General features: G+C 44.9%; 1 protein-coding gene across 9 annotated transcripts in view; it reads left to right on the forward strand.

The window, feature by feature from the left end:
* Rin2 (Ras and Rab interactor 2) overlaps nucleotides 1–22567 on the forward strand; it is a 277407-nt gene that overhangs the window by 185815 nt on the left and 69025 nt on the right. For 5 of the 9 annotated variants that reach the window (XM_045156493.1, XM_045156483.1, XM_045156482.1 and 2 more), the window contains 2 exons: nucleotides 12915–13015; nucleotides 13352–13402. The exons of 1 other annotated variant lie outside the window; for it this stretch is intronic. In XM_045156493.1, the coding sequence (XP_045012428.1) occupies nucleotides 12915–13015; nucleotides 13352–13402 (152 nt within the window). Of the gene's footprint in view, nucleotides 1–12914; nucleotides 13016–13244; nucleotides 13403–22567 lie in introns of those variants that run through there. 3 more of the 9 variants (XM_045156487.1, XM_045156489.1, XM_045156488.1) reach the window with 3 other exon arrangements.

Consider the following 22567-nt stretch of genomic DNA (forward strand, 5'->3'; position numbering starts at 1 on the left):
AATTTTTTCCTCTTTGTGAAGTTTTGCATCACCCTCAAATGTAGAAACAACCTCTGGTGGCTGATCTGGTGTGTAGATGAAAAAAGGTGATCTTCATGGGTATCTTCAAGCTACTTTCAGACAGGTTCCGCTAAAGGCTGGAAGGCTGACAGAGCCACAGTGAGATATGAGAGTGTGTTCTGTCTGGGTTTTGCATTTTCCCAGGAGGCAGAGGGGCCTGGTCAGGCTTCCAGCTGTTGCCATGACAAGATGCCTCAGAAGAGCCCAGCCACTCCTGGAGAAGGCACAGGGTTAGAATGCCTGGGGGTCATCATGCCCGCACCTGTCTTGTACATTCCAGGATGCTAGTCCGCCACGCCACCTGTTTGTCGCTAAGGAGGCAACCAAATAAGTCATAGCACTCAGCCCATCCAGCCACAGGGCTTCTCTGTTTTGAACTTCAAGAAAGCACAGATCAACCAAAGCAGTTCAAGGCTAAGGTTTCCCTGGTGGCAGATTTTTTTTTCTAGATGGTCTGTAAGATAAGTGCATCTTATATTTGGTAGTATCTTAAAGTAAGAGTGCACACACACACACACACACACACACACACATACATACACACACACGTTTTTGTGTGTCATTCAGACAGACAGAATGGCCTAGATCCCACATGTACAAGACTGCCATATTTTTCTTTTTTTGAGCCATTAGTCCTCCCCTCTCCCTTCCCCTTAGACCTCTTCCTCCCCCACATAAAACCCTTTTTGCATTCAGGTCACATTGGTACATATATATGCATGTCCCACACATGAGAGAAAACATGCAGTACTTGTCATTCCAAGTCTTGAGCAGACTCCTTTTAGTAGGTGCCACAATTCCTACTACTTCCTCATCCAGGCTAGCTGAGGATATAAAGTACTGGCAATTTCAAAGGGGAAAGTGTGGGGGGTGGGGGGAAATTACCATGGGATATTTTTTATAATCATGGAAAGTGTTAATAAAAATTGTGAAAAGAAAAAAAATAAGTAAGCAACAACAAAAAAGTCAATAAATAAATAATTAAATACTCATTAAATACTGCAGCGTCAAAAAATAAACAAAAAGGACTGGCGGGAGCTCTACCTCCTCCATGTCCTGATTTGCCCCGTCTGAAATACAAATGAACAAGGAAGTTACCAAGAGGATGGTGGGAGGGGAAAAAAATCAATGAGTTCATTCACGTCCAGTGCTCCGGGCTTAGAGAACACAGTGCTTAGAGTAAACAACATGCCTGCACTGGGAAAGTTACGTCCAATGGGAGTTACTGAGGGGAGTTCTGGGTTCTAGAAATTCCCAGCAGGCAAGTTCACCAGCTTGAATTGAGTAGATGTAGGGTTAAGTAGGGAGGCTGGAGAATGTCTTGGACTAAGTTCTTTAGAAACTCTTCCAGAGCTAAATATATTCATGGAAGTGCCTTACCTGAAGTTGTTCCCAACAGAAACCCATATTGGAATCAAACTTGAATTAAGCAAGGGAAAGATATCACAATAGCCTACAATATCAAGTAGAGTTTCCTGAGGGGAACTAAGCCCATAAGAAAAGGAGCATTAGAAAAATGAAGGCTCTCCTTGGATTTATTCCAGCCATGGATATGGGAGCTGTATTTATGCTCCGTGGGTCTCTGGTTGAATGCTGATACTGGGGTCCTCCTTGGTCTCCATGCACCAGACAAATCAGCTTCCAGCAGCCTGGATTGTCTCCTTTGTCAAGAGATGTGAATCTGTGTGGGGCATGGATCTTCTTGACCACTCTCCCACGGTGTGAGAGGCCTCTTCCAGTGGTCTTAAGTAAGACCACCGAACAGCCTGATGTTTGTAGGGATTTTCTGATCCAAGGAAGAGGCTAAGGGCTAAAAACCATGATTCTTGGGCTGGAGAGATGGCTTAGCGGTTAAGCGCTTGCCTGTGAAGCCTAAGGACCCCGATTCAAGGCTTGATTCTCCGGGACCCACGTTAGCCAGATGCACAAGGGGGCGCATGTGTCTGGAGTTCATTTGCAGTGGCTGGAGGCCCTGGCATGCCCACTCTCCTCTCTCTCTGCCTCTTTTTCTCTTTGTCTGTCACTCTCAAATAAATAAATAAAAAACAAACAAAAAAATTTTTTAAAACATGATTCTTGATTCATCACCTACTTGCACCACAACTCACAAGGTACACCAGGTTCTTAATTTTCTGGTGTTTCCCTAATTTGAAACAACCTATCCATTGTACCATGACCCTTGAACCTTATTCCTCTGTGGAGTCTGTTATGGGATCCAGTGTTGCACAAGTAAGACCATCAACTCACGGAATGTGAGGCAAAGTTTTAATGGGTAAAAAAAGAAAGAAAAGAAAAAGAAGAACGTCTGGTATACAATGTCTGCACCCCAGAATCTCAGAGTACAGCCCTGGACTGTTAACAGTGTCAACTCTTATAGGAAAAAAAAAAAAAAAAAAAACAGGATGGGAGTTAAACCATAAATCATAAATCACAATTCACATGTGACAGTTACAGCCATAATAGCAAAAAAAAAAAAAAGGAACTTGTAAATAGGTCTGTTTGTCAATTACAGGAAGCGCCTGAGGGGTGCAAGGTAGGCCTGTGACCAGGAGTCCCACTTATCTTAAGGAGTTTGCTCAACATTGCAGGCCCCAGGTAATGCTATTCAGACAAGCAGAGCCTCCTGTTTACCTGCCATTAACAGAGCCTCCTGTTTATCTACCATCCCAGTCTGCTTAAACAAGTGTTTCATTCTATTCTTTTATGAGCTCCTACAAGGAAGTGATTTATATTTTTCCATAAGCTAGGTACAAAGAAATGTAGCTGGGCATGGTGGTGCACACCTTTAATCCCAACACTCGGGAGGCAGAGGTAGGAGGATTGCTGTGAGTTCGAGGCCACCCTGAGACTCCATAGTGAATTCCAGGTCAGCCTGGGCCAGTGTGAGACCCTACCTCAGGGAAAAAAAAAAAAAGAAAGAAAGAAAGAAATTAGAAAAATATAACATTTTGCTCACTTTACAAAGTCAAAGTGTTCACAGGGACCCTGGGGTTGAAAGTCTTTCCTATGGGCATTGTACCAGGACCCAGCAAATATCATGAGATACCACACTTTACACCTCCACCCTGCACTTCTAGTGCCCTTATAAACCAGACCCCTCCTCACCAACAAAAATGCCAACCGTGTGCATCTGTCAAGAGTTTCATCATACCTCAGTGAACTTACCAGACAGCCCTGAAATACAGCCTCATGCCTCAATATGTGCATTTAATGCTTAAGCTTCAAATTATTGACTCAGGGGCTAGACAAGATGGCTTAGCAGTTAACGTGTTTGCCTGCAAAGCCAAAGGACCCTGGTTCGATTCTCAGGACCCACGTAAGCCAGATGCACAAGGGGGTGTATGCATCCAGGGCTCATTTGCAATGGCTAGAGGCCCTGGCACACCATTATCTCTTGCTCGCTCGCTCGCTTGCTCTCACTCTCTCTCTCTATGTCTCGTTCTCTCTCTCAAATAAATAAGTAAAATACATTATAAAAAATTATTGACTCAGAAACAGAGTGTTTATACCAGGCATGGAGGCCCACTCCTGTGTTCTCTATAATCCCAGCAGTGAGGAAGCTGAAAACAGGAAGACTGAGCTTACCCTGGACTACGTGTAGAGTTTCAAGGCAGCCCCATCTCCAAACAACCCACCAAACACAAATAGCAGCAGCAACACAAAACACTGCTTGAAACAACAGAGGTGAAGCAATTCCAAGATCGGCGTGTACTCAGAACTATGCTTCTAAACGTGAAATTATTCACTTGTGCTTGTTTCTGTCAGTCTGAAGTTTACACTCTATTATTTATTTAAGTTATTCCTCTCAAACCACTGCTTTACCCCTTAGTTCAGAAAAAGGTATGGGGGCAGTTGGCTCACTAGTTATTTTTTCCCCTCTACTTAATTATGTTATTTATTTCTTTTTAGCTTCAAAATGAAAATAAAAAGATAGTAAAGGTTACTTGTTAGTAGGTAGAAAGTTCTTCATTATGGTGATGTTTCAGGTCAACCTGGTTAAGATGGCCTCATGCATCAATGTTGAGCTCACTTGTCCTCCATTGGGAGAAAGGGCTGAGTTCTGCCTGCTGGGGCCACCTCCAGCCTTTGGTAAGTTCATGAGGCAGCAGACCTCTGGACACATGGTTTGGCTTGCAGAAGGTGCCTTGGGACATCTCAGATACACCTCAGTAGCTTAGAGAGTCTCGCTTTGAAAACATTTTATTTGCTTTGTTAATTTCGAAGTTTTTTTAATTTATTTGAGAGAGAGAGAGAGAGAGAGAGAGATGGTATGAGCTACAAGGGTCTCTTGCTATTGCAAACAGACTTCAGATATGTGTACCACACTATGCATCTGCATTTACATGGATACTGGGGAATCAAATCCAGGCTGGCACACCTTGCAAGCAAGTGCCTTTGATCACTGAGCCATCCCCCCAGTCCCTTTGTTTTAGTTTTTGAAATAAGGTCTTGCTGTATAGCAGTGGCAGGCCTTAAACTCATGATCCTCCTACCTCAGCCTCTGGAGTGCTGGTATTTATAGTTGTGTGCTTGTGCATCTACTGTTGGCCATATTTTAGCTACCTCCTAGTCCTGATCTTGGCTCATATACAAAATTAAACTCCAGAGGAATGAAAGACATACAAACAAATATACACCCTGTATATATATACATATATAAATCTCAGTAGTACTTAGATTTTAGTACCATGATGAAAAATTGGTTGATTTTTGGTTCTCTCATCAAGCCTGGTGGTGCAGACCTGTAATCTCAACTACTTGGGAGGCTGAGGCAGAAGTATTGCATAATAAGACTTTTACCTGAGCTTCAGTGGGATAGGCTAGCGTGGGCAACTTAGTGAGATCCTGTCTTGAATTAAAAAAATATATTTTTTTAAATGGAGACCACAGGGCTGGAGAGATGGCTTAACTGTTAGGCGCTTGCCTGTGAAGCCTAAGGACCCAAGTTCAAGGCTTGATTCCCCAAGACTCACATAAGCCAGATAAACAAGGAGCACATGCGTTTGGAGTTCATTTGCAGTGGCTGGAGGCCCTGGCGCGCCCATTCTCTCTCTCTCTCTCTCTGCTTCTTTCTCTCTCTGTCACTCTCAAATAAATAAATAAAAATAAGCAAAAACTATTTTTAAAAAATGGAGACCACAGCTATAGCACAGTGGTAGAATGCTTGCCAAGCTTAATAAAAAAAAAACAAAAGGCAGCCGGGCGTGGTGGTGCATGCCTTTAATCCCAGCACTTGGGAGACAGAGGTAGGAGGATCGCCGAGAGTTCGAGGCCACCCTGAGACTACATAGTTAATAATTCCGGGCCAGCCTGAACCAGAGTGAGACCCTACCTCAAAAAACCAAAAAAAAAAAAAAAAAAAAAAAAGGCAGAGACATAGTATGAAAGTATTTGAAATGTGTGAGACATTCACAGCTTGTCCACCTTCACCAGAAAAACGAAGAAACACCTAACTGGGTAATAAATAAATGAACAGGCACAAAGAAAAAGAAATACAGACAGACAACAAAATAAATGCAGAACAGAGCCAGCTAAAACAAAATGAAAAAATATGTATATCCTGTGTACTCATCAGGCTGGCTAAGTTTAAACACTGAGTACTAGGTTGGGGATGTAGTTTTCCTAGCATATACACTGCCTGTTGCAGTCCGGTTCGCATTGCTGTTAGAAATCACCCAACCAAGAGCAGCTTCTGGGAAAAAAAGATTTATTTTGGCTTATAGGCTCGAGGGGAAGCTCCATGATGGCAGGGGAAAATGATGGCATGAACAGAGGGTGGACATCACCCCCTGGCTAACATAAGGTGGGACACAGCAACAGGAGGGTGTGCCAAACCCTGGTAAGGGGAAACTGGCTTTAATACCCATAAGCCCACCCCCAACAATACACTCCCTTCAGGAGGCATTAATTCCCAAATCTCCATCAGCTGGGAACCTAGCATTCACAACACTTAAGTTTATGGGGGACACCTGTATCAAATCACCACACTGCCCTAGGTTTGATCCCCAGCACCAGGAAAGAAAAAAAGTTCAAGTTGGATATCAAATTCTGACAAGTGCCATGGATACTTTCAAACGGGGCAGAGGCAGTAAAGGACAGAGCCATCTGGCCAAGAATGTGATAGGTGGATTCGGGCATCTTCTTTGAGCTTTCCTGTGGTGCACAAGGGAGCCCCCAAAAGGATGCTCGTCACAGTACTGCTTGCAAGAGCAAAGCAGTGAAAGTGTCCCCAGCATAATCAAATAGAAAGAGCTGGGCGAGGTGTGGCATGCCTGAATCCCAACACAAGGGGCACTAAGTCAGGAGGAATACCATGGGCTCCAGGCCAGCACACCTTGTCCCCAAAAAATGAATGAATGAATGAATGATAAGAAGAGCAGATTGCTGTGTATCCCTATGATGGAGAATACAAGAGTCCCGCTTCAAAGAACTACCACTGCTAGTGAAGATGATCTTGGACCACTTTGTTGAATGAAATTAGCAAACTGGAGCAATGCAAGGATGATTCTACTCGTGGAAAAAGCTCAGAGCGATGCAAGAACAGTGCAGCTGGATGTGGTGGCCTGCTCCTTTAATCTCAGTGCTCAGGAGCCTGAGGCAGCAAGATCAGAAATTGGATCTTATCTCAAAAGCCAAAAAAAAAAAAAAGAAGAAGAAGAAGAAGAGCTGGAGAGATGGCTCAGCAGTTAAGGTGCTTGCCTGCAAACTCTTAACAACCCACGATTCCCCAGTATGCACGGGGGGGGGGGGGGGGGTTGCATGCATCTGGAGTTCGTTTGCAGTGGCTGGAGGCCCTGGGGGGTGCCCATTCTCTCTCTATGTATCTCTCTCTGCTTGCAAATAAATAACTGAAAATAATATTTTTTAAAAAGTGAGTGATGGGGAATATAAGTGATCGTCAAGGGAAATTAGCTTTAACGCTAGTATTTTTCTTCCATGTGACTGTAGTCATGTATTAAGTTTGAAATTATAACTTATATTGTTATAGTAATAGTATTAAATTTCAATTAAATATACAATAGTATTATATTTCAAAAATATAAATGCAAGAACCCTGTGTTAACCTTGCTGGGTTTGGTCTTTGTGTGTGTGTGTGTGTGTGTGTGTGTGTGTGTGTGTGTATGTGCATGTGTGTGTGTGTTTTGAAAGATCAGGGCCTTGCTAAAATATGTACTCTAGCACATATTCAGCCCTCACAAAGTGTTGTAGGATTTGGGTTTGACTAAAATGCTGAGGGCTCTGGTGTACACCTATAATCCCAGCAATCAGGAGACTGGTACCAAAGGATTGCCTTGAGTTCAAGGCCAGCCTGGAGTTCCAAGTAAGCCCTTGTCTCAAAATGGCAAAAGAAAACAAAAATAGGTGTGGTGGCCCATGCCTAGAACCCCAGGACTCGGTGGCAGGAAGATCAAGAATTGTAAGGCCTGCCTGTGCTACTTGGACCCTTGTCTCCCCACCCCAACCCGCCTCACCCACCTCCCCAAAAGGCAAGGTTCTTCTGATGTCCTCCCCATCACTCTCAAGGTGCCCCTCTACCAAAGGATGGAGGAAACCCAGATGACTTTTGGTTTGCTCAGTGATAGTTCCCTGAGGCAAAGGTTCTTCTGTGGCAGAGAGCCATTGTTTCCACGCTGCTTTAGAAAACCTCCAGCACATGCTCTCAGCCTACCACAAAGCAACTAGGGGTCAACTGAGGTAAACAGGAGAGGGAATTGCTTGGGTCATATGATTTCTCAGGTCCCAGAGGTAGGTCTGTTCCCACAGAACTGATTCCAAGAATGTAAAAGCCCACCACACCTCAAGGCCAAGTTGATGAATTGTGGTAGAAGGAATCCCATAGCTAGGAGCCAAGCGCTTGACTTTTCCCACACCCCTAGGTTTCTAACCTTCATACTATCAGCTACACATCCCTTCTCAATCCACTGATAACATTCCTGAGTGAGGAATTTTGAAAGCCCTGTATCTGAACTCACTCTATAAGCACTTGCTTGTTTTATTTTTACTTGACCTTCACGAGAATTATTTTCCTTTTATCTAACCCTAAGAGGAAGAAAACAAGATTTGGGGTCCCTCCCTTTTCCTTCCTCCCCCACTGCATACAGTGATACATACAATGGCTTTTCTCCCCATTAGAAGAAAATGGGCTCCAGTGGGCAAATTTCTAGATTAGAGACTTCTGGGCAAGCAGACAGAAGGAGGTCCCTCCCTCTCCACAGGGCTCCGCTGGTGGTGATCAAGTGGCTCTTTCCAGGCTGGGAGGTGTGCGGCTTTCTCTTGAGTGTCTTAAGACACATCAGCTCCCTGTGTGATCATGAATGACAGGATCAAGAGGTAGTGTACACAGGGAGAGAGGAGGGAACTTGTGCATACCTTGTGCAAAATGTCGTCACTTCATTGTCCTGGTTGGTCCTCTAACCATCCCCTCCGTAGCATCAGCTTCAGAGGCTTAAGGGATGAGGCCACCTGACAGACTCACCACTGGCCCAAGCTGACCTTGCCCACAGGGGAGGTTGAGACAGGAATCAGAGGCCAGTCTTCCTGCCCCTCAAGCTGAAGTGTTTGCCACTGCTCCATACAGTCAGGCCACGACCGCCTCGAACTCAGTACAAGTGGCTGCTGCTTTCAAGCGTTGGCCTGCGGACGACATTCCCACCTGCAGAGAAGTTACGAATGATTCTGTCCTGGTGCAAATTAGAGGGAAGTCCTATACCAGACGAGTGCGCAGGCCCAGTCTTTCCCAGGTGGTAAGGACTGAGAAAGACTTCCTGAGTTACTCTCGCCCTCTGGGCAGGGATGCCCGTTCACGTGCAGAGTCACCCAGGTGAATAATGCAGGAAGGCTCACAGGTTCCAGAACCCCAAGGTCACAAGGTTTCTGAGTAGAATGAGGGAGAGGACCCAGGCATTCAACACCTGGCCTGCCTTTCTCTCTCATGAGCACCAGGGCTCCTCTTGAGCCCCCTTGGTACCCAGACATGCCAGTGGCCTTCTCTCCTAGCTTATTTAATTTTAAAATTTTTGCAGTGCTGAGGAACAAGCCCAGAGTCTCACCCATGTGAACCAAGTGCTCCAGCACTGTGTCATAGTCCCCAGCTTCTGAACACATGTGTGTCACCCCTTTGCTTTCTATGTGTTGCTCTGGGTCCCTGCAGGGAAAAACAAACCCAGGCAATACCCTCCTTTGTCCATTGAGCTCTGGTTACTATGCTGTGTGCCTGAAGGGGGCTGGCTGTTGGGTCTGGCCCTTACTTACTGCGTGGTGTTTTGGAAATAACATAGATGTTCTGGGGCTTGGGGGTAAGAACGAAAATCGCACCAACTTTGTGCCCTGGCAATACGGTGCCCCATCTCAGCCTCTGTACACCACTTGCCTCTGTTGCCATCTTCCCTGGGGCCTGTATACTTCCTGGGTATCCAAGCAGAGTTGGGCCAGCTGCAGTCATGGTCTGATCCATACATGTCTAGGCAGATCCTATTCTTACGGGAAGACTTCTAGATCTATGTGTTGGGTCTTGGGTTGTGTGAGTAGATTTTGGGAAATCTAATTCATAGCACTAATTTTGTTTGCTTGTTTTTGAGACCACGTCTCATGTATTCTTGGCTGCCCTTGAACTCCCTATGTAGACAAAGATCCCCCTGCCTCCTCTGCCTCCCAAATTCTGGGGTTGCAGGTATGCACCATTACACCCAGTTTATTCAATGCTAGGGGTTAAGCCCACGTCTCATGCATGTAAAGCAAGCACTCTACCAACTGAGCTACATCCCCAGCCAAATAGAATCTTTTTTTTTTTTTTTTTTTTTTTTTTGGGGTTTTTTTTTTTTTAAGGTAGGGTCTCACTCTAGCTCAGGCTGACCTGGAATTCACTATGTAGTCTCAGGGTAGCCTTGAACTCATGGCGATCCTCCAACCTCTGCCTCCCAAGTGCTGGGATTAAAGGCATGCGCCACCATGCCTGGCTAAGGACTTACTGATACTGTTAACGGCTTTAATATGGAAAAGGTTTGCCTAAACCTGGTCTCTGTGGGTGACAAGTTATCTCTGTCCTCAAAGAATGAATTCAGGAAGACTCACATGTGGGCTGGGAAGATGGGTCAGTGATTACCAGTACTTGCTGCTGAAGCATAAGGGCCTCTCGGGCAGAAACTAGTAGGTTCTACTTTCCAGGACCCACATAAAAAGCTGGGCATGGCCACCCATATCTGTAACTCCAGTCCTTTGGAGATGAAGACCAAAGAACTCCTAGGCCTCCCTGGCAAATGAAAGTTCTGGGTTAGGGAGAGACTTTGTCCCAAGGAAAGAAATACCTGGATGGGCTAAAGAGAAGGCCACCTGTTGTTCTCCTCTGGTCTCCACATATATGAACATGGGACATGTGCATCTATACACACATGTGCATTTACCACATACCACACACATACTCTACACATGTACATGCATGCACATACACACACACAAGGAGGAAAGAACCAAAAGTAGAAGTAATGTTTGTAAGAATTAAGAACAAACATTGAAGCACAGATTTATCCAAGAACAATATTGGGACGACCAGAAACCCAATCAGAGAGAGTGAATGCTTTCTGATGATAACTTGTCCTCGTGGAAGGCCTGGAGGGTATATAAAAATAATTCTGAGAAGCAGACCTGGCCTGGATTGCCAAGAAACCCCCTCTGCTGTCAGGCTTGTGCATGGAGGTTGGGTGGAGGGGGAGAGAAAAGATGGAGGGGGGCAGAAGGCAGTTCTCTCATCTGACTGCCGTCCCGCCAGGAGCCCCCTTTGTGTTCGTGTACCCTCATGTCCTGAGGTCTCTGTCCTTTATTTTGCACTACAGAGAAATGGCATTGTCAGTGATGTGCCATGATATGAAACTTTAGATATTTGATGTAACACGTTTAGTCTTGCCTTTGTTGTTTGTTCCATTATGTTTTTGAGGTGGAAAGTCTCACTACATTTTGCTTGTAAGGGGGTCTCACTATATTTTGTTTTTGAGGTGGAAGGTCTCACTACATTTTGTTTTTGAGGTTGGGGTCTCACTATATTTTGTTTTTGAGGGGGAAGTGTCTCTCTACATTTTATTTTTGAGGTTGGGGTCTCACTGCATTTTGTTCTTGAGGTGGGGGGATCTCACTATATTGCCACAACAGTAGTCTCAAGTTTATGGCCTCAGGTGATTCCCCAGCCTGGCTTCCCAAGTAGCTGAGACTACAGGTATAATCCCTAACGTCAGAATATGTACATGTTTTTGCTTGTGTGTATGTGTGTACAGTGTGCATGTATACATGTATCTGTGTGAATACACATGCATATGCGTGCATGGAGACCAGAGGTCCTCTTCCTGTCTTCTTGTTCTTTTTTTAAAACATTTAGCTTTATTATTTTTTTTTGTTTATTTTATTTATTTATTTGAGAGCGAGAGACAGAGAGAGAGAGAATGGGCGTGCCAGGACTTCCAGCCACTGCAAATGAACTCCAGATGCACACGCCCCCTTGTGCATCTGGCTAACGTGGGTCCTAGGGAACTGAGCCTTGAACCAGGGTCCTTAGGCTTCACAGGCAAGCGCTTAACCGCTAAGCCACCTCTCCAGCCCTTGTTTTGATTTTTAAAATTTGTCACTTATTTTACTTTATTGGTTCAGTTGTTCATGAAGAGACAGGATCTCTTTATGTTGCCCAGGCTGGCTTCAAACTTCAGTGCTCAAACCATCCTCCTGCCTTTCTTCCCCCCCCCCCCCCCCATGTAGCTGGGATTACAGGCATGTGCCAATGTGCCTGCCTTTCGTCCCTTAAAAAACTAAGCCAAGTAGCACATGTCTATAATCCCAGGAGGCTGAAGCAAGAGGATTGTCTCAAGTTCAAGGCTACCCTGGACTGTTGAGTGACTTCAAGGTCAGCCCATGCTACATAGCAAGACCGTGCTCAGTCACTCACTCACTCAACCAATCAAGGCAGGACTGAGGATGTACTTCAGTGGTAGTATGCCTCCCTAATGTGTAAGTCCTGGGTTTGATCCTGAGCACCACAAAATAATCGAGTTTATAAGTGCTATATGTCCTTTACTTTGAGGAGGTCAGGGCTTGGTTGGTCATTTTGAACCAGAGTCTCACTATGTATGTAGCTCAAGCTGGCCTCAAACTCTCTTGATACTCTTTCCTCACTTTCCTGAGTGCTGGGATTGCAGGTTTGTGCCACCACACCCAAGAGAGAGAAGAGAGAGAATGAGTGAGTGTTTTGAGTCAGGATCTCATGTAGAGATTGGCTTCAAACTGCAGCAATCCACTTGGCTCTCTTAGCTAAGTACCAGGTTACAGATGTGCACCACCATGCCCAGCTTTGGATTGCAAGCATTGATTTATTTTTCACTCAAGTCAGGGTCTCACTCTAGCCTAGGCTGACCTGGAACTTACTCTGTAGTCCCAGGCTAGCCTCCAGTTCATGGTGATCCTCCTTCCTCAGCCTCCCCATGATGGGATTAAAGGCATGCTCCACCAACCTGGGTGCCTGCAGAGAATCTCTTGAAATATTTCCTTGACATGAGTGAATGTGGAGGTCTGGTTTGAGTAGAGTTATTTCTTCCTTTCTGTGTTCATGTTGAGCAACCAAATCGGGCGTCAGATTCTTTTCTTTATTACAATATTGAAACCCAAGCTTTTCCCTAAGACTGAATCTAGTTCCCTTTTTAAAAAGGAAGCTGCCCTTCCCCTTTAGTTTTTCCTCTGGTTAGAGGAAATTCACAGAGTCAAGATTTTTAAAAGGATGGTCATGTTGGTGGCTGTTGAGGGCAGGAGCTCCCTAGCTCTGAGAACATGGCCCCGCCTCTCCACTTCCTGACGTCATACTATTTTTTGTCTTTGAATAGCTCATTGACACAATCGCCTCAGAGATCGGAGAACTGAAACAAGAGATGGTGCATACAGATGTCAGCCTGGAAAATGGCCTGGAACCTTCTGAAACCCACAGGTGACCAAAGACGGAATATTAGATGCTGGGCGCGAGATGGGAGATTCTGTGAGGCCCATGAGGGAAGAAGAGAGCTGACGTTGTTCCCTCACTCCTCCCAAGTTTAGGACCTGGGAAGAGATTCTCTGTAGGAGGTGGGAGTGGCCTGGGAGTGCCTTGTCTGCTTGTTTATTTTAATGGCTTTGAAGGCATTTGAACTTTATACCTTCTTGATTCCTCCTGGCACCAGAACCCGGAAACCTAAAATTGTCAGTGACATGTCACAGTATGGAGACAATAGCACAGCGGATCTTCTGTGTGCAGAGTAGCAGTCAGCGTAACCCTGTCTGTCTCCAGCAGGTTTAAAGGGGAGCCACTAAAGCGGATGGACTCACTTTGCATTCTCAGGTCAGAAAAACCCCATAGCCACACTCTCTTTATCACCATTCACCTGAAAGGTGGTCTAGTGGGTTGGAAACTAGATGCAGTTGTAAATGGTTAAGGAAGGGGAGGGACTATGCTATTCTGGTTAAACGTGTTGTGCACTCTCAGAATCAGGGACTGGTTTTTATCTGGTAAATGGGGTACCGGGGTCAGGGTGGGGCTGGGAGTTTGGAGGTTACCTCTTAGGAGCTTGTTGATATTGTCATCTTTACTAACAAAGGCAGCAAAATATAATCGCTACTAAAAGTCATGGGCACTTGGTGCCTTGGAAACTAAACTGATCATCAGCTTCCCTTTTATGCAGAAAGTGGGGTTGAGGTTGTCTGGAGCAGTGGGAAGCTGAGATTTATGGTGTAGGTTTTGCTTGCAAGTCATGTGACAGCAGGTGAACCAGGTGACTCAGGTTGTTCAGGCAAGTTTCAAACCAGCCCGACTTGTTCTGTGCCCAAGACTGAGGGGAGCAAGCACCAACTCGGAGGCAGGCACCTGGCAGCTGGAAGGTGGTGCTCTGACACCCGGCCTCTCAGAAGGAACTGCCGTTGTCTTAGCTGTGACAGCACTGAGTGTCTTCCACTTTCTGGCCTTCTCTACAAGATGATGAGGGTAGACCAGATGTTTCCCACTCTCCTTGGAAAATCCAGGCATTCTAGGCTTTCTTTAGACCTCAGTCTGAAGGGTTTTGATGAGTTACCTTTTACTCCCCGTAAACTTAACAAATTCACAATGGTTTTTGAGTTAGGTATTCATTCCCATCATACATTCAGAGTAGTTCTAGGACTCCTTGCAATTTTAGCCCAGGATTCACATTTATCCTTTGCCTTGTTAAGCAAAAAGCAAATTAAGAGTCCAGACTGATGACAGGAATAGGAAGAGAGATTTATGGGCACTGGTTTCTTCCATATCACGGGAGATGTGGCACTATGAGACTCCCTAGCTTTGCAGGTGACAGACACAGATGCAGAGCTATGGACTGCCTCCCCTGAGTTTTAAGTTACCTTTAGGGATGTGAGCTGGAGTGTTAGGAGCCATCAAGATCTCACTTCTGACTTCAGCAGGTATTACAGTGGGAGAGCTGGGAAATCATTTAATCATTAAGATCACATTTATTGATTTATTTTGGAGGTGGAGGATTGAGCTTAGAACCTGTATATGTTAAGTACATGTGCTGACACTGAGCAACACCCTAACAGATCTTTTAATATCTTCCTTTTCAAATGTAAACTAGCCAAAAGTACACCACAGTAACTTTTTTGTTCAGATAAATGTCACTTGTTCTTGGATTCTATATATTTAACAGTGAACTTACTAATTTCTAGAGTGGTTTTATATGGCTTAAAATATTGTTTAATGTGTGGTGGCTTGAATCAGATGTCCCCCATAAACTGCTGTGTTTTGATACTTGGGTCCAGAGGAGGTGTATCATTAGGGGTGGACCTTGAGGTTTATTAGCCCCCAGCTTGCCAGGGCTAGTTCAGCTCACTCTCTTGTTGCTTTCTACAAGCTGCTGTGGCAAGAAGTGATGCTCAGCCTCTGCTCTACCATCTTCTCCTGCTATCATGAAGCTTGCCCTCAACATCATAGCCAAAATAAACCCTTTCCTCCTCTTAGCTGCTTTTTTGTTTTGTCCCACCAAGGAAAAAATAACTACAAAAAATAGGAAAGAAAGAGCAGAAGCAAGATAACTTGTCTGTTTAATAATGTGCATGTCATGTTTGCCATGTGCCAGGCACTAGCCTGAGCCAATAACAGCTGCTAACTCATCGCATCTTCCGAACAACTCTAGAAGCAGAGGTCTATCATCATCCTTTTTCTACTGATGCAGGATCTCTATGGTGTGGCTAAAACACTGGACTAATGGCACTTGAGCTTCTGTTTCTTAGTCCAACATATTGTTTAAAAAGTGATGCCTTTCTTTGTAAGTTTTCCATTTTGCCAAATGCAGGGTCAGGAGAGCCAAACACCAGGGAGAGAAGAGAAAGAGATTTGCTTTCCCCCCAAGGTCTCACAGTAGCTCAGGCTAACCTGGAATTCACTATGTAGTCTCAGGGTGGCCACAAACTCACAGCAGTCCTCCTACCTCTAAAGTCATGCCCCACCATGCCCGGCCCCTTTTTTCATTTTTTAAAAATATTTTAATGTATTTATTTGGGAGAGAAGAGAGAGAGAGGCAGATAAAGAATCAGATAGAAAGAGAGAATGGGCACACCAGGGCCTGTAGCCATGGCAAAGGAACTCCAGATGCATGTGCCACCTTGTGCCTGTCTTCACGTGGATACTGGGCAATCAAAGTAGGGTCATTAGGCTTTGCAGGCACCACTTTTTCAAAAATATTTTTATTTATATTTTTATTTGAGGGAGAGAGAGAGAAGGAGAGAAAGAGAGAGGAGTTAGAGAATGGGCATGCCAGGCCCTGTAGTCACTGCAAATGAACTCCAGACGCATGCACCACCTTGAACTTCTGGCTTGTGTAGGTCGTGGGAAATTGAACCTGGGTCCTTCAACCTTGAAGGCAAGAGCCTGAACTGCTAAGCCATCTCTCTAGCCTGAGAAAGAGATTTTTAGTTGTTTACAAAATGAAGGCAAAACATAGTTGCTTTGGACCCAAGGGAAACCACAAGTCAGCCCGTGTTGCTGCCTTCCCATGGCAAGAGGTTGCTAGCTGAACAGGGCGTGGTGACACACACCTGTGATCCCAGGACTTGGAAGCTTGTGGCAGGAAGACCATAAGCTTCAGGCAAGGAAGGGAAGGAGGAAGAGGGGGAGGGAGAAAGGGAGGGGGCTATCCCCATCCCTCCTCAGACACCACCGATGTATATGATGTCGGATACAGCTCAGGTGCATCCCAGTCAGCATCCTCTGACATCCTTCTCCATAAGTGTGAGTGGGCTACTGCCTCCTCTAACCCAGGCACAGCCTCCACATGCCCAAGCTTCCTCATTTGGTGCAAAATGGGGTTCAGTGCCAAGGTAGTCCCCTAGATAAGGAATTGTACTCCCTTACCTGTGTTGGCATTTAGTCACTCCAAGGTTAATATTGAATCTTGAGATCCTAATGTTTCTCTTGTGCCCTGGGCCCCTCAAAAAATTTCAAACTTATAAAATCAACAGGAGAACATAGGAGAAACAATGCTCAAGATGTATACAGTGTGATTTCCTAGCATAGGAACTTCTTTATTAAGGCATGAAGTGAGGCGGTCTGCAGTGGGATAGGAACTACCATCATCTGGATGTGGAGTTGAGCATCAGTACCATGACCTCTGTCATCTGGGCTGGTGGAGAATACCCCTGGGTTCTGTTCAGTGAAGTCACAGGGACTGTGGTTACTATCATGGCTTTGTCACCCGCATTCCAAGTGGGAGGAAATTCATTGCAAAGTGAGGTTTGTGAAAATAAAGCGTCGCCTTTGTCCACCCAGTGGCCAGTTCCTAGCTCTAAGACACCACATTTCCTGGGCTCCTGTCCCCTCTGCTGCTGCTGCTTCTAGCTTCTGGCCTAGTCTCCTTTGTTCCATGATGCCTTGAACCCTGCAGCCCCTGGGACACAGGCCTGAGCCTTTTCTTCATCCCTCTCCGCCTTTCTCTTCCACTGACCCTGTCTAAGATACTTAAAAATCCCTGTGCCTCTGTGTTTACATCAGTAAAATGGGAATTGTGCTAAGGCAGCCTCCATAGGGTTCTCAGGAAGATTAAATCAGTTAATGGCTCTGAAAGTCTTTACACAGTACCTGACCCAGGCAAACATGGTGTGTGTGTCATTTTAAAAAGAGGTCTCTAGAGTAATGTAGGTAATCATGTAAGGCCTTGTGATGGTGATCCCATCTACATGTGACTTCCCTTGTAGGCCCCTTGACTGATCAATTGTTCAACTGAGAGGCTTACATCCACTTCCCCACTCAAACTGATAGACACCAGGGTTGGACCCATGGGATCCCAATATAAACCTACTCTTTCCCAGGTCTTCCTTTCTTTACCCACGGGCATAGACCTGAATATTGTTCTTGCAGCCTTTCTCTCATAACCCACCTTCCATCTTCCTCCACATCCTTGTAGCTCTTCCCTTTAAAATAGATGCAGAGACTACTTTTCACCAGCATCACTATAATATACCCTGCATGGTATCCCTGTCTTGGTGCGTTCCACTTCTCTGGGCTATTATCTAAGTAGTTAACCCAAATCCAACTCAAGACACTGCTCTGTTCAACAGATTTCCACATGAAACCAAAATCATTACCATTAAGACTCTAGATCTCACTCCACCATGTCCCAGCTACCACCATCTCTTCTCCTTCAGTTACTGGATGACTTTCTTGCCAAGGGGTCCCTAGCTCCTGGTTTTGTTCTTACTATTCCTTCTGCCTAGAATGTTATTCCTCCTGGAAGCAGTTGCCCTTGAACCCTCCATTTTTTCTACCAACTATTCCTGGTTTCCCTGAGAACTCGTTAGGATAGAGCATAAACAGCCTTACAAATTGATGAGTTCTGCCTCCATGGATTCACATAATCACAGATCAAAAAATATCACTTGCGCCGGGTGTGGTCGTATACGCCTTTAATCCCAGCACTTGGGAGGCAGAGTTAGGTGGATCGCCATGAGTTCGAGGCCACCCTGAGACTACATAGTGAGAGTGAGACCCTACCTCGAAAAACGTAATACTGTATGTATGTATGTATGTATGTATGTATGTATCACTTACAAACTTCACATCTCTACTGAATTTGTACAGATGTTTTTCCTATCATTATTCCCTAAATAATATGGTATAACAACTATTTATGTAGTGTGCATATTGTGTTAAGTATTAAAAGTAATCTAGAGATGACTTTTACTGTTGAGAAAGAGTCACACTGCCTCAGCTTAAGTTGACCTCCAACTCTCCATCTTTCTGCCTCACCACCCAAGTGCTAGGATTACAGGTGTGCATCACCATGCCTGGCTTAGAGGTGATTTAAAGAATACAGGAGGATGTGCATAGCTTAAAGCAAACTTTATACCATTTTATTTAAAGGATTTGAGCATCTACAGATGTTGGTATCTGTAAGGGTCATGGAACCACTGTCACACAAAGAGATTTCTATACCTTCAGCACTCATCTCCTGCCTCCCACGGTTAGAAGGCCGTGCTCCATGAGAACAGGGTGTGGCTTGTCATCTTTGCAGGGCCCGGATGAGGTCTGGCACTATGTAGTCTCAGGGTGGCCTCAAACTCATGGCAATCCCCCTACCTCTGCCTCCCAAGTGCTGGGATATACAGCGGGCGCCACCATGCCTGGGGCCATGAACATTCTTGTATGTTTGTTGGTGAGCACAGTCGGTGGTATGAGAGTGGAGTTACTGTTATAGAGTGGAGTGGTTGCACATGCTACTTATTCTTCTGTCAGCTTGCTCTTACAGCCCCAAGTGTATGAGCTCACTGTTCTCATGCACAGATGGTTGTAGCCACCTTCTGTTGTGTTTGAAACGATTCTGACTGTGCTGATTGCATTTCTACACCTGTGATGGGTGCACATAGGCAGGTGTACCTTCCCTGTGTCTTGACTCAGTGTCTGTCTCGGTGCTGTTGGACTCAGGAATGGGAACTCAACAGTCTTTACTAAATTTGTCACACCTTTGAATTCAAAGCTAAAGTCATGGGGAATTCTGAGCTCACAGCAGGTTTGCTGGGTAATATTTATGAAAACTGAAATTAGTAAAAGGGTTATTTGGGGAGAGGAGATGAGAAGGTTAAATAGTCCGTAAATTATGAAAAAATAAAATAGGGCTGGAGAAGATGGCTTAGCAGTTAAGGTGTTTGCCTGCAAAGCCAAAGGACTCTGGTTCAATTCCCCAGGACTCATGTAAGCCAGATGCACAAGGAGGCACATGCATCTGGAGTTTGTTGGCAGTGGATGGAGGCCCTGGTATGCCCATTGTCCCTCTCACTTTCTCTGTACCTCTTTCTCTCTCTCTCTCTCTCTCAAATAAATAAAATATATTTTAAAAAGAAAAAATAAACATAAATGTATCTGTTATTGTTATATTTGTTTTAGAGTTTTAGATCTAATAGAAGAAAAAAACTAAAAGTACAGCAGTTTTTCTCCCCATTTCTTAGTCTATTGCTGCCTTATTTTGTGCTGTGCTGTGCTTACTTATTTGAATTCTTTTTCTCTTTCTTTCTTTTCTTTTTCCTTTTTTTTTCTGATTTTTTGAGGTAGTGTCTCACTCTAACACAGGCTGACCTGGTACTTACTCTGTAGTCTCAAGCTGGCCTCAAACTCACAGAAATCCTCCGTCTCTTTCTCCCAAGTGCTGGGATTAAAGTTGTGAGCCACCATGCCTGGCTCCCTACTCTTCTTTTTCCCTCCCTCCTTCCCTCCCTTCCTCCTCCCTTCCTTTCCTTTGCTTCCTATTCTCTTTTTTTCTTTTTTGTCTTTCCTTCTTTTTTAAAAAAACAAGGTCTTAAGTGGTCCAGACTGGCCTGCCACTACCTAAGTAGCCAAGGACAACCTTGAACTCTTAATCCTCTTGTCTCTAGTTTCTGCCTCTCAAGTGCTAGGATTCCAGATGTCTACCATCATGTCTGATTTTATGGAGTGCCTGGGATCGAGCGTAGGGAGTTCTGTATGCTAGGTAGGCACTCTACCCACTGAGCCCCAGCCCCAGCCCTGGTTTCGTGTATGTGTGCACGTGCATGCGTGTGCATGTATGTGTGTGTGCGAAAGTCTCAAGTAGCCTGGGCTGGCCTTAAACTTAATATGTAGCTGAGGCTGGCCTTGAACTCTGAATCTTTCTGCCTCCATCTCCTCAATGCTGGGATTACCAGTATTTGCTACTGCACCCAGTTTATTTGTCCAGTACTTGTGTGCAGAAATTCTCAGCATCTCATGAACTGACTTATTCAAGGCTATCCACTGCACCATCACTATGTTCCTAAAGATGATATAGCTGTGGTTAAGTTTAAATTCCACTTACTGCATCTAATACAGTTTCCCATGTTTAAAAAGTAGTATGTCCTCAACTGAAGTGACTGCAAACACAGAATTTAAAGTGACCTCATTTGATTCCTTTTCTTCACAAAACATATATAAAGAGGCCCTCCTTCAGGAGTTTATATTCTGCGCTACTCATCTAAAATTGTTAGAATGTGCACATGAGGTCACTTGGAAACAGGGTCAAGCCACTGGACGCAGTCACAGTGCGTTTGAACTTTTCACTTTATCTGTGTCATGTGCAGTGTTAGCTTCTCTGCCCTCTGTGGAAGCATGCCAGACCCTAGGTCAGCGTTGCTCCTGGCTTGGGGGCTCATGCAAGGTCTCCCAGCGTCAGCCTCTCCCAAGCTCAGCCACAGCTTGATTGTTTGAGGGGCTGGGGACATAGCTCCGTAGGAGAGTGCTTGTCTAAGGAAGTGGGAGAGGGGGCAGTTTGTTTTTCTTCCTTTATTATGAGTTCCTCTCTGGTTCCTCAACATGGGTGACGCACAGGAGCCATCTGTGGCAGAGTATTGGACTTTCCTTGCAGTAGCTTAGGCTGTTTGAAAAAAGAAAACTGTTTGATATTCACAACTGTGTAATTTCTTGTCTGTTTCCAAGCATTGTAAGTGCACATTTCCACTAGCTCCTAGGTGTTAGTCATTGTCAGACTGTTTACATTCTTTCTGAAGACAGGGAAACTAGGTAGAAAAACTTCTTGCTTTGTGTCAAGATTGCACTCTGGGGGCTGGATAGATGGCTTAGTGGTTAAGCGCTTGCCTGTGAAGCCTAAGGACCCCAGTTCGAGGCTTGATTCCCCAGGACCCACATTAGCCAGATGCACAAGGGGGCGCACATGTCTGGAGTTTGTTTGCAGCGGCTGGAGGCCCTGGCGTACCCATTCTCTCTCTCTCTCTCTCTCTCTCTCTCTCTAGTAAATAAATAAAAAATAAACAAAAAATTTTTTTAAAAGACTGCACTCTGAAAGATAGCTGAGAATCTACTCTGTGAACCACTTCATCGAGCCTGCTTTGAGGGGGACATGCTTGGTTCATAAATAGAGCAGGTATGTTCAGCAGTGATAGTTTGGCAATAAGACATTTTCCTGTCATGCCTATGGAGGGTATGCTGTTTTTTTAAGAGAGAGCGAGAGAAAGGGAGTGAGAGAATTGGGGTGCCAGGGCCTCCACCACTGAAATTGAACACCAGATGTTTGTGCCACCTAGTGGGTGTGTGTGACCTAGTGTTTGCTTCACCTTTGTGCATCTGGCTTACTTGGGATCTGGAGAGTTGAACATGGCTCCTTAGGCTTCGCAGGCAAGCGCCTTAACCACTAAGCCACCTCTCTAGCCATGGAGGGTATTATTTTAAAAAATATTTTTTTAGTAGATGTATTTATTTATTTGTACATGTATGTGTTGGGGGGCTGGGGCGCCAGGGCTTCTTTCTGCTGCAAACTAATACCAGAAACCATGCACTACTTTTTACATCTGGCTTTATATGGATACTGGGGAATTGAACTCAGGCCATGAGGCTTTGTAAGCAAGGGTCTTTAACTGCTGAGCCATCTCCCCAGCTCCACTGTGGGAAGTGTTCTGCTGTGAATATGCTAATTTGATCAGTTTCCCTCCAAACACTCCTTGAGGTCCTTACTTACTCTGGTCATTAAGTGTGTTTTCCATAAAGCTTTAAGGAATTCTCTGAGGATTTGTCATAACAGTGTGGCAACAACTAAGTTCACCCTGTGGGAAGTGTTTGTCGAGTGGGTGCAGTTGCTAACTTTCCTACCCAGTGGAGCCTTGTAAACAAGTGACTGTCATGTAATGGAATGAGAGCATCACAGATGAGGACAGGAGTGAGCCAGAGGTCTACAGGGAGCTGGGTAAAGCAGGTCAAAGGTGGTTTTATAAAAGGTAAGACCTGAAATCAAGTTGGTTAAGGAATATATTGAACTGGTTGAGAATAGCTTCTGATCATCAGTGCTCCAATGAGCTAGTCAGTCTGTCTCATATAAAAATAACATTTGTACTTTCTTTTCTTGATTACTAAAAGTGAACATGCACATTGTTGAAAAGGCACCTAGCAGAAAATATAAATCAAATTCACCATGAAGCCAGGCATGGAGGCACACGCCTTTATTCACAGAACTTGGTAGGCAGGGCAGGAGATTGAAGGGTGTGAAGCTAA

The sequence above is a fragment of the Jaculus jaculus genome, chromosome 8 (genome assembly GCF_020740685.1).
Source record: "Jaculus jaculus isolate mJacJac1 chromosome 8, mJacJac1.mat.Y.cur, whole genome shotgun sequence".
Lineage (NCBI taxonomy): Eukaryota > Metazoa > Chordata > Mammalia > Rodentia > Dipodidae > Jaculus > Jaculus jaculus.